The sequence below is a fragment of the Monopterus albus genome, unplaced genomic scaffold (genome assembly GCF_001952655.1).
Source record: "Monopterus albus unplaced genomic scaffold, M_albus_1.0 scaffold351.1, whole genome shotgun sequence".
In the NCBI taxonomy this organism is placed as follows: domain Eukaryota; kingdom Metazoa; phylum Chordata; class Actinopteri; order Synbranchiformes; family Synbranchidae; genus Monopterus; species Monopterus albus.
In genome coordinates this window covers 181,983-194,245 of record NW_018128231.1, presented here as the reverse complement: position 1 = coordinate 194,245, position 12,263 = coordinate 181,983, and the positions used below count along the sequence as shown (strand labels likewise).

General features: G+C 44.0%; 1 protein-coding gene across 2 annotated transcripts in view; it reads right to left on the bottom strand.

Moving 5' to 3' along the window:
* Positions 1-431: 431 nt before the first annotated feature.
* The window catches only part of LOC109974858 (filamin-C-like), a 69,493-nt gene continuing 57,661 nt past the window's right edge, over positions 432-12,263 (bottom strand). The window contains exons 41-48 of one of the 2 annotated variants that reach the window (XM_020625291.1): positions 11,980-12,249; positions 10,710-10,847; positions 10,226-10,341; positions 3,437-3,569; positions 2,234-2,410; positions 1,939-2,157; positions 1,079-1,285; positions 432-992 (exon numbers count right to left, since the gene is read on the bottom strand). In XM_020625291.1, coding sequence (XP_020480947.1) covers positions 805-992; positions 1,079-1,285; positions 1,939-2,157; positions 2,234-2,410; positions 3,437-3,569; positions 10,226-10,341; positions 10,710-10,847; positions 11,980-12,249 — 1,448 coding nt within the window. In that variant the 3' untranslated portion in view covers positions 432-804. Of the gene's footprint in view, positions 993-1,078; positions 1,286-1,938; positions 2,158-2,233; positions 2,411-3,436; positions 3,570-10,225; positions 10,342-10,709; positions 10,848-11,979; positions 12,250-12,263 lie in introns of those variants that run through there. The other variant, XM_020625290.1, reaches the window with a different exon arrangement.

The window sequence follows — 12,263 nt, the reverse complement described above, 5'->3', positions numbered from 1 at the left end:
AAATCCAACCCGTGGTCGCTGCGTCTTCCCCCATATGACCACATACAGGCCCAAAGCAGTGAAACTAATTCCAACAGGTAGTGTAACACCGACAATAACATTATGGATCATTAATCCGCTGGTTAACCAGCAACACATCACATGCAGCAGACACATTGGCCTCAAGCAGTCAGAACAAACAGGTACTGTGCTCTGAGGGAATCCAGCGTTGATCAGTTGATCATTAACTACCGTGGGGGCTTCACTGGCTGGCTGTATTGGCCCTGTATTTTCCTCTACATCCTCTGGTCACAGTGCAGCAGCAGGAGGGAAAATATATCCAGAAAACCAGGAGCAGTCAAAAAATTCTGCTTTTACAATGGGACCGTGGATGTCAGGCAAGCTCACATGAACACACAGTGGCCTGGAGATCATGACCATTCAAGGAAATCCTTAAACTATCACATAATACTTTATTTTGTTTTAAAAAAAAGACGTGTATAAACCAAGTTGCTTCTGCATCAAAATCCTAGAATATATGCTCACCTCATTTTTTTGTGCTTTAGGTTATGTCTAAGATGATAATTCACTGTTGTAACATTGTAGATAAGTCAAAAAACAAAGAAAAGCATGCCATGGGCTCTTTAGCTGTGCTCCAATATATGTGACTCCTATAAAACTGTGTTGCTGCATGCAGCAGGAAATGAGAACTCGGGCATGGAGTGTGAAATAGTCCCCTGGAACAGAAGGTGACAAGGGTTCAGTGCATCCTGGCGGCTGAGAAGCTGCAGAGGAGGGACGGACATGAAGATCAACAGTTCAGGTTTAAGGGACGGTGACATGGAAGGGGCTGCCGGGGACGTTCTCATCTCCCCATTTGACGATGAGGATGTAGCTGCCCTGTTCTTTGACCGTGTATGTGACATTGTACATCCTGTTGCCCATGTGTTTCACGTACACCTCCTCGCAAGGTGTCTTTGGCCCGTGCACGCCAACCATCAGCATGTTGGTGCCTGTGGAGTCAAGAACAGGGTACCTGTCAGTGGTGAGCCCCAGACTTGTTCATGTCTTTATATGTTTAGTTCATGTCACTGCTCACCTGCTTTGCTGCAGTCAACTATGAAGGCATTCTTCTGACCTATGAAGGCTTTAGAGAGGCCGCCGCCTCTGGAGATGACTTTACTGGCATCTGAGGAGAATTTGGGTAAGGAGGCAAAGGCACTGCCCATGGCTGAAGACTTGGTGAGAGCTTCCACAAGAACAGATGATGTCTCATGCAGGCTGTGTCCACCCGACAGACGAGGCCCTGCAGAGAGGTTTAGAGAAACGTCAGTCGCAACCATGCTGCAGAACTTTAACACACGTGTGTCAAGAGTCTTGCTCAGAAGTGTACAAGGCGGCACGGTACCTCCAGGAGAGTTTTCATGTTCTCCAGCTCAAAACTTTAATCTGATCAGTGTATCTTATCAGTCGGTACATGAACTTTGTGGGCATCACTACACAGCATGGCACAAACTTGTCACAATCTGTGTGTACCCCTGTAATATTTCTCTGGAAAATAAATGCCATGAATTTTCTCAAAAAAAAAAATTCTCAACTTTTGCACAACTGTAGTTTTTTTTTTACTTTGCAGCATGAAACAAGCCAGTCAGAAAAGCAATATTCTTTTAAGTTGTTAGCAAGATTGCGGTGAGAGGTGGCTTTTTTCTTTTCCTTTATATTGAATTTCTTGTATTTTGGAGATGGGTTGTCAGGACCCGAGAGGCTCACACCAGCTTCCTTTCACTGTTTTCATTTTGTATTATTTAGTTTCAAAGATAATGTTAAGCAAAAATATAGCATTGGGGTTAGGTTTGAAAAGTAGTAGACCCATCTCGAGTTAGCTTGTAAATACAGGGGTGAAGACTGGTTTCAGGTCCCAGTTTTAAGCTACTGAAGAGCTTCTCTTCATTGACCCACCTGAGACTTTGGCCTTGAAAGGGCTGCCTACGATGTGCTGGGGTCCTCCGTACTTTATGGAGATCAGGTAGTTTCCAGGAGCCATGGGTGTGTAGGAGACCTTGTAGCCCTCAGGACACTCCTGACAATCCATCTTCACTTTTGACGGGCCGTCAATGGTCACAGACAGAGCTCCTGAACCGGCGTTACACGTGTTCACTATAAACTCTGACGCCACGCCTGAAGGAGGAGAAGGATGTACTAAATTCTACTTAATCTTTTTATTAATGCCTTTGAAAATAAGGTGTTTAAATACCTGTGTTTCCTCCCTCTAGTCCAGGTCCAAAAGCAGACACCATTCCGGGATCTGCGGCCTGTCCTGGTTCTCCAACTCTGAACTTAAAGGGGCTGCCGGGAACATGGCTGCCGTTGAAACGAACATCAATAGAGTGAACGCCATTCTCCCTCGGGATGAACCTGATAGCATGCTGGTCTGCAGAAACACGAGATGCCAGTGAAAACGAATGAGGTCTTAGAAGCAAAAGCGGGTGGTGATCTACCCTTCTACAATAACATCAGCTTTTTAAATCAGTCTTTTTCTATAAATGTTCATTTCTTAAAGTTGATTCATAATAATATAATTTGGTAGTAATCAAATTGAAAATAGAAATGTCATTCAATTTATGTGCTTCCAATTATTTAATTCCAGTAAGTGTGAGCTAGAGTATTTTCCTGAATTCACAGCAGATAAAGTAAACATTCAAAACAGACAATTTGTCTACTGTTAAGCACAAAACTGGAGAATAATGTTTCCAGTAATGAATGAATGATGAAAAAACATTTACCTAGGAATGGAATTCCTATTTTTCCACACCCAGTCCATGTCATGGGAAATTACAGATATTTAAAATCAATCCTAAAACCATCTGGACATGAGGGCGGAAACTTCAAACAAGACTAATCTAAACTTTGTTCTAATTTCTGGGGAAACCTTAGCAATGCGCTGTGCTAAAGCATTTCTCTGTAGCTTTGGGAGACAAAAAGATTCAGAGCTTTTTATTGTTCTTTTAATGACAATGCAGCCCTAATTATGTTCTTAACATTGACAGAAGAGCTGGAATGTCTTGGCAGCAGTGTAGCATATATGAATAATTGCAGTTAAAAGTTAACACACAATTACAGTTATTCTACTTTTAGGTAAACTAGGATTTCAATTTGTTCCTGATACATTTAAAAGAAATTCTGGATCACCTTTAGATGTCAGTTTCAGTTTTCAGGACAGTAAAGGGGGCTCAGACCCTTGAGATAAACAGACATATAGAGCTTAATACACAGACACGAACATTATGAATGTCCTTATGGATAATAGCATGCAGAGGTATAGAAGAAAAAACTAAAAGCTAGTGGGCCCAGACTTGAGCCTTGTGGCACCCAATATATACAGTAGACCCAGCCAGTTACTAGGCTGTATTTTGTCATTAAATCCTTCCACTAGGCAGTTTGACCACTTGGTGCTTACCACTGTCCAGCTCAGTAATGTAGCACTCCTCTAAGGCTCCCGATGGTGTGTGGATCTGAGCATCAATCTGCCCTCTGGCTCCATTCAGCTGCACAGCAAAGGAGGCCTCCTGCCCCACTTTCAGATCCCTCTCCTGATGAAGAATGGGAAGACAGATTACATCTGTCTCCTGTAAATGAGCCTCTGGGTAAAATTAGGTTTCTCTGGTGTTTCACATTTCCCATCCACAAACAAATTTCACAGTATAAGAGTAATTCCAGGGCCACTGCATGAGGCTAGCACTGAAAGGATTAGTCATGTAAATTATTCATCATTTGACACAAAATAAATGAGCAGTAACTTTAACCATCAGTTATTTTCTAAGCAATTGTTTAGGCCAAAATGAAAAACTGTTGAGTTGTGTTCTTGATAGAGACAGACATGTTATTTTATTTTGGTAAGCAGCCCTGTTAAATTGTGTGTTTTTTGCTATGTAACAAATTCCTGTGTATATGTCGTAGCTCTAGTTTGTTTCTTTTTACGACACTTGTTTTTCTTTTCGACAGTTTATATACAACTACTGACTGGGGAATTCTCTCTCTTGTACTTATCCCACGGCGACTGATGGAGTGTTACCAGTTGTGCTGTGAAGGCGAAATAAACTTGAACCGTGAGAACTATACAGTGTGTATTATGGCGAATGATGCAGAAAACCCAACAAAAACCCTTGTTGTTTCCAGTTTCTCCAGTGATCCCAGAGTTTTTTCTCTGTTTTATATCCCTTTTATATCCACTTGATATATTTTTGGTCTTGGCCTGTTGGTCAGATGACACGTGACATTTGAGGATGTCACCTTGCACCTTTTTCATTATTTGATGCTTTGCAGACTAATGTGTCAGCATTTTGACTGATCCACTATTAACAAATCTAACCAAAAATTACAACATCAGGTGATAGTTTTGGAGGATCCTGTAGTATATGCAGTGTAATGCATATAGGACTATTATGTTAAGTTAAGACAGGGGACTGTTTCTTTAAGTAGATACGGAAGTTGACCCAGGATATGATGTTATGTTTCCGGTTGAGTAAAAGGTCGTGTACTGGTTGAAGTCTGTTCATTAAAAGATATAAGCGGCAATCTCCCTCTGTTGGTCTAAAAAACCCACGCAACAGTGTAAAACACACAACATGGTGGCAGAACGGTCGTGAGTTTTGTGGTCGCGGGACCGAGACGCATGAAAGCGAGTATCTCGAACAAAAAAAAAAAAAAAAGAGAGATGGAGCAGTTTAAGCCGCCCTCCTTGCTCGTTTTGACGGGAAACATCAGCGAAAACTGGCGAAGATGGTACGTCTTGTACACGACAGCCGCTGAGCTTGAAAAAAAAAGACATGAAAGTGCAAGTGGCGATATTACTGCATGCGCTGGGAGATGAAGCACTGGAGGTGTACAACACATTAGCAGTTGCAAGCAACAGCGATGCTAACGTCCAAGATATAATACAGGCGTTCAGAGCCAATTGCACACCAAAGAAAAATCTCATCTTTGAGAGACACCACTTTTGGACTCATACATGGCAAGAAGGACTATCCATTGACAAGTTCGCCATGGAACTAAGACAAAAAAGCAAAGATTGTGAATTTGGAGCATTGGAAGATGACATGATCAGAGATAAGATCGTCTTCAGTGCTACTGATAACCGTGTAAAAGAAAAGCTATTGAGGGAGTCAAATCTAACATTGACCTCTACAATAGATACCTGCAGAGCAGCAGAAATAGCCAAAGAACAAATGAACATTATGGTCTCTACAAAAAAGGACAGCAAAGTACATTCCATAATGGAAGCTGCAAAAACACATAAATACAATAAAAACAAGGCAGCCAAGTCCACACTCGCACATTAGAAAAAAGACAAGTATGGGGGTGAAAAAACATGTCACAGGTGTGGAGGAGCACACGCACCAAGAGCATGTCCTGCCCATGGAGAAAAATGCAGAGCCTGTGGAAAGTTAAATCACTATGCAAAAATGTGCAAATCAAAATCAGCACAAGCAACGCAAAAGGTCAACTCACTCTTCATGGACACGATACACTGCACAAAGGTACATGCCTTAGAGGGAGCCGAGGAAACCTGGCATGCCACAATGAAAATAAGAGGCGTTCCAATTAAGTTCAAATTGGATACTGGAGCAGATGCAAACGTGCTGCCACTCTCACAAGCAAAAACTCTACCAGGGGCATTATGTATGAGACAGACAAAAACCATGCTAGTCGCATATGGTGGGGAGAGAATCAAGCCAGCAGGCTGTGTGTATCTGACATGCAACATCAAGCATCAAGACGCTTAGGTCCTACAAGAATCAAGGCTGTTGTTCTTTGTCACGAGGGAGCCATCATGTCCCATACTGGGAAGAGCAGCATGTGAACAGTTGAATCTGGTAAAACGTATTTAGGCAATGAAAGTCAGCTTGCCTGCCACCAAAGAGGAGCTGGTAAAACAGTTCCCAGAAGTATTTGAAGGACTGGGGGAAATTTCCAGGCGAGCACCACATACACACAGACCCGAGTGTCACCCCTGTGATCCATGGCTGCGGAAAGATCCCGTTTGCAGTTTTGGACAGGTTAAAAGAGACACTGGATCACCTTGAAACGGCTGAGGTAATTGCCCGGGTAACAGAGCCTACAGAGTGGGTTAATAACCTGGTAATAACGAAGAAGAAGACAGGTTCTCTCAGGGTGTGCCTTGACCCTCGAGAACTAAACAAAGCAGTGAAAAGACAGCACTACTCCATACCAACACCCTCAGATGTGCAAAGCAAACTGGCTGGTAAAAAACTGTTCACAATACTGGATGAGAAAGACAGATACTGGGAAATAAAGCTTGACGAGCCGTCATCGAGGCTGTGTACATTCAACACACCGTGGGGACACTACAGATTCAAGCACCTGCCATTTGGCATAAAATCAGCCAGTGAAGTGTTCCAGCAAAAGAACAGTGAAGCATTTGGTGACATTGAAGGAGTCCATGTGATAGCTGATGACATGATCATTGCTGCAGCCGATGAAAATGAACACAGTGAAATCCTGCAAATGGTCATGCAGAGGGCGAAACAACTAAACGTAAAGTTCAACCCTGACAAAGTACAGTACAAAGTCACTGAAGTGAAATACATGGGCCACATAATCAGTCACAAAGGTGTCCAACCAGATGGCAACAAAGTTGATGCTATTGTGAACATGCCACCTCCGTCAGATCGGAAAGGTTTTCAGAGGTTATTAGGCATGACCAAATACCTATCACAATACATTCCCAATAAGGCAGCTGTGACTGCCCCATTAAGGCAACTGTTGAGAAGAGATGCACAGTGGCTCTGGTCACATGAGCACGAAGCAGCATACAGTGCTGTCAAAAGGGCACTCACAGAAGCTCCAGTACTGAGGTTCTTCGATCCCAAGGCACAAAGCATCTTACAAGCAGACGCATCGAAAGACGGTCTGGGAGCCTGCCTAATGCAAGAGGGGCAGCCAGTTGCGTATGCATCGAGAGCGCTGACAGACACTGAACGCAATTATGCCCAAATCGAAAAGGAGCTACTGGCTGTGGTGTTCGCGGCACGAAAGTTCCACCAGTTCGTGTTTGGAGCGCCAGTTGTGGTCCAGTCTGACCACAAGCCACTGGAGGCCATATTCACGAAATCACTGGGAGCAGCACCCGCCAGGCTACAGAGAATGCTGATGCAGCTACAACGCTACGACCTGCATGTCGTATACACACCTGGTAAAGAAATGTTCATTGCAGACACTCTATCCAGAGCGTTTGGATCAACTGAAACACAGGATGAGACCATGCTCATGGAAGAAAGAATAGTGCACGCATTAGCAGCTACCCGATGCTCCTGGAAGCGACATGACAGAACAGCTGAAAAGGGCCACTAATGAGGATGCTGTGCTAATGAAGCTACTGAATACACTACAAAAATGGCCACAGCATAAGAAACAGCTAGATCCAGAGTTGCGTGTCTACTGGCCCATCAGACACTCTATCGCTCTGAGTGACAGAATTCTGATGACAGGTGATCGTTTCATTATCCCCAAAAGAACGAGACCGGCAATGCTACAAAGGCTGCATGCTGCTCACCAAGGAATACAGCGTACAAAAGAACTGGCACGCAAGTATCTATACTGGCCAGGAATGTCTATGACTATAGAGCAGTTGATAGCTAAGTGCAACACCTGTCAAGAGCACCTGCCAAGGAATCAGAAAGAGCCCCTGAAAGCGCACGAACTGCCAGAACTGCCATGGTACAAAGTTGGCATGGATGTGTTTGAGCTGCATGGGAGATCGTTTCTTCTCACTGTGGACTACTTTTCAAAGTATCCTGAGGTCCAGCAGCTTCGTGACAAGACATCACACACAATCATAGCCAAGCTCAAGGGACTGTTTGCTAGACATGGAGTACCTAAGGAGGTGGTCAGCGATCACGTGCCATTTGCTAGCGCTGATAGGCGTTGCTTACTTGAAGATTGGGGATAAAGTGGATGTTTTCTAGTCCAGGCTACCCACAGTCCAATGGCATGGTTGAGAGGACAATAAGAACCATCAAACTCATGTTGAAAAAAGCCAAACAGACAAAAACTGATCCACATCTTGCTCAACTGTCACTAAGAAACACTCCTGTAACAGGTTTGGGACTTTCACCAGCTGAGATGCTAATGGGGCGTGTTCTAAGGAGTACGCTTCCAGCTTCCACTGCTACACTCAGGCCTAAGCACCCTACCGATGTTAAAAGGAGGTTAATCAGACAACAGAGGATGCAGGAAAGGCACTACAACCAGCATGCAAAGCCACTATCAGTGCTTGAGCCAGGAATGGGTGTCAATATGGAGACTCCTCAAGGGTGGAAACCAGCTCAAGTGAAGAAACAAAGGACTGAACCCAGGTCTTATGACATTGTGACTCCGGCTGGACAGAGGTTCAGAAGGAATCGAAGGCACCTGAGGCCAACCCTACACACTGGTGCTCATGCCACGGAGGATGAGAACCCTGTGAATGAGGTGGACTCACCAACAAATGCGGAGACTGACTGTACGCCACTGCTGGGCCCACACGACGCAGAACAGAAGGTCTCAAGGGTACAGGAGCGGTGCACACGGAGTGGAAGGGTGCTTAAGCAACCGGCTAGGTTTCGGGACTTTGAGATGAAGTGAAATGAAGTTCCTTGTTTTGATAATTTGTCACTCAAATAGATATAGTTCGGTCAAGTTAAATTTATATTGCAGTAAATGTTTAGGATTGTTCAAGTCTGAAGTAAGCTAGTAGGTGGTTGAGCAATATATATGGAAAAAAAAATGAAAACAACTTTGAGAAGGGGGATGTAGTATATGCAGCGTAATGCATATAGGACTATTATGTTAAGTTAAGACAGGGGACTGTTTCTTTAAGTAGATACGGAAGTTGACCCAGGATATGATGTTATGTTTCCGGTTGAGTAAAAGGTCGTGTACTGGTTGAAGTCTGTTCATTAAAAGATATAAGCGGCAATCTCCCTCTGTTGGTCTAAAAAACCCACGCAACAGTGTAAAACACAAAATAGATCCTGTCAGGTCCTCTCGGTGCGACCTGCCTCTTCTCCTTTCTCTCCCCTGCTCTCTCATCCCGCGGGCAACACAGCTGAGACGCATTCACCCGTTGATTAACTCCCAGGCGTGGTACACAGCTGACGCTCATCCACGCTAATCACCTTCCTTCCTTATTGAAATCTCTGGCAGACGCTCCTTTGTGGCCAGAGCATTGTATGTATATGTTTGTATATGGATTGTGTTACGCCAATGATTTTCAATGCTGTCAGTTTCCTGTGCTGTTGATTTTTTTTGGACATTGGTTATATGAGTTTCGCCACACGTTAAGTGTTCAACGCTGACAGTTTCCTGTGCTGTTGATATGCTTTTGTGGCGCTCTTCCCTTGCCGTGATGACCTCCGGCGAGTGTTCCTGACGTGGGTGTCTTACGGTGATCTTCCCAGCCATTGATCAACATCAATAACAACATCGTGTCAGGAATAGCTCGACAGCTAATTTACATCCATAGTCTCAGGCCTATTAAAACTTACAAGAATAACCTACTGCATCTAAATGGAACATCGCAGTATCCTTTAGAAATCGCCCGTGTCATTCTGGATGTATCATCTTTATATTTAACAAAATGACTCAAAGGAGGTGCCAGTCCATGAAGAATAACGGTATTAATGTTAATTAGTGATATTGTCATTAAAAGGCATTTCCCACCTTATCTTATAAATTCAGTGTTCCCATCTCAAATAATTTCAGGCCAAATAATCTGCTTATAGAGCATCCATCTGTGAATAATTACAAGTAACTGCCTTTTTTGTTGTTGCAACTTGAAATATTTTGGAGGATTTATATAGCTTCTTTGTTAATTTTCATGCAAATCACACTGATCTTTCCCTGTGTAAATAAAGTCTGCTCAGCCTTAGGTTAAACATGGTGCATGAGAAGATGTAAAATAACTGGTGTTAACATAAAGGTCAGAGGTTAAATACACAGAGCTGGAGTTATATGAGGAAGGAGGCAGAGATACATTTACACACATGAACGTGAAAATACACTCATGTCAGTAAGGCACTAAAAATAAATCTATTCATAGTAAATGAAAATGTCTCCTTTAATCCAGCCAAGGACACATCAGGGGGTTTAATGTGGAGCATTTATAGAGAGGCTTCATATAGCTGTGAGCTCAGCTGCTGCTGTATGAACTGTTTCATCTGCCCCAGTGAAGACACAGGGCTCTCACCTGCAGGCTGGTGATGGTGAGGCGGCGAGCGTCATCTGACAGAGTGGCAATGGGGACGATGAACGGAGAGTCTGGGATGTGTTCATCGTTGAATTTAATGGAAACCTCATAATCACCTGAAGATGGGACATAACAGCAAAACAAAAAAACATCTTTTCTGTCTCTCTAACAGACGTCTCCTGTAGGATTCATTGTCTTCTGTTCTACTCTCAACAATGCAGCAGCCTAGTAACTGCTCATATTTTTTTGTAGATTCATCATTACCATTAGTTGTGACAAATTTTTACTCACTAATTTCATTTTGAAGTGGTGAGGAAATGTAAAATCCTGTATATGTTGTGACTGTAAGGCTGTGTAAAACCTCTGATTATTTGACGGAAAAGCTGCCACAGCTGGTGCCTCCACTGGTGTCAACAATCAGCAGTAAAGATGGAAACATTAGGTCATCAGCTCTGTAAGCCAGAAACCTGATCTAGAGTCTCACCAGGCTCCTGAACCACATAGGCGACTCCACAGGACCCGTCCTTTCTGTCTTCAAAGGTGATCTCAGCCTTGCTGGGTCCCTCCACAGCAATGGAGAGACCTCCAGCTCCAGCTTCTCTGGTCCAGATACTGAACTCAGCTGAGAAACAACAAAACACATTGTGTATTCACAAAAATGTTTTGTTCCTATGACCCTGAGCCCCATATACAGGAAAAAATATCATCCTGGGACCATGTCCATGCAAATTCTCAGTCATCCAGGTCTTGGTATGCTGAAAAAAAACTTATTAGAAGGCACCTGGACGTAGTTTTAGGTAGAAGATGTTTCACCTCGCACCCAAGAGGCTTCAGTCCGACTGGTGGTGGGCAGGAGGTATTTATCCCACTGGGTGGGGTTTCAGTCCTTGGATGGCCAACATTGTCCCCTAACGACTTAGTCCCTTATATGGCTGGTTTATCAGAGAAGCTGAAAAGGATTTTCCCCAACCACAATATCCCAGTCAACTTTAAGCCAGAGAACACCCTGCAGCAGAGACTGGGTACCCAAAGGACAAAACACCCAGACACGGAGTTATGTGGTGTACTGTATGCTATTAAATATAGTGTAATGGCTTGTACACTGGGGAAACAAAACAGCTGCTCCACAAACGCATGGCCCAACACAGGAGGGCCAACCCCAGTGGACCTGAGTCAGCAGTCCACCTCCCCCTGAAGGACAAAGGACATTCTTTTGAGGACAGTAAAGTCCAGATCCTCTCCAGAGAACATTGCTGAGAGGAGTTAAGGAAGCTATTTTTGTCGAAATAGACCACCCCTCACTAAATAGGGGTGGTGGACTAAGACACAACTTGTCATCCATCTACAACTCTGTTTTGAGATCTCTGCCCAAACATGTCCACCAGGACAATAGGCGTCAGTCCACAGGGGAGGGATCAAAGACAGGTAATGACGCTCACCAATACTGGGCTATAACGACTCAGTCATTAGGGGACATTGTTGGCCGCCAAAGAACTGAAACACCACAGAGGGAGAAAAATATCTCCGGCTCAACACCAGTCAGACAGTCAGTCATGTAAACTGCAAAATGCATCGACTATATAAAAACCTTTCACAGTACAGAGTCATCAATAGACAAAAGTCTTCTTTGATACACACAGAGAAGATGAGAACAAAAAAGAAGCAGGAGAGCGGGTATGGGGTAGAGGAAGAAAAAGAAAGAAAACAAGACAGACAACAAAAAGAAGAAGCTGAACCTAAAGTTACTAGCCTACCTGGGATTCCTGCCACTCCTCGGTCCAGTCCAGTTCCACCTGCTCGAACTTTGTGGGCCCCTCCCTCTCCCAATGGCCCCACAGTGAACTGGAAGGGGCTCCCGGGGACGTGTTGGCCTCGGTATTTAACATTTATGGTGTGAGGTCCCATCTCCTGAGGGATGAAGCGCACGCTGTAGGCGCTGTTTTCTCCTTTAATGATTTCTGCATCTTCTGTCTTTCCTCCAGGACTCGTCACCTGTGCTGTCATCTCCTGGTTTCCTGCCTCACCTGGGAGGGAGTGG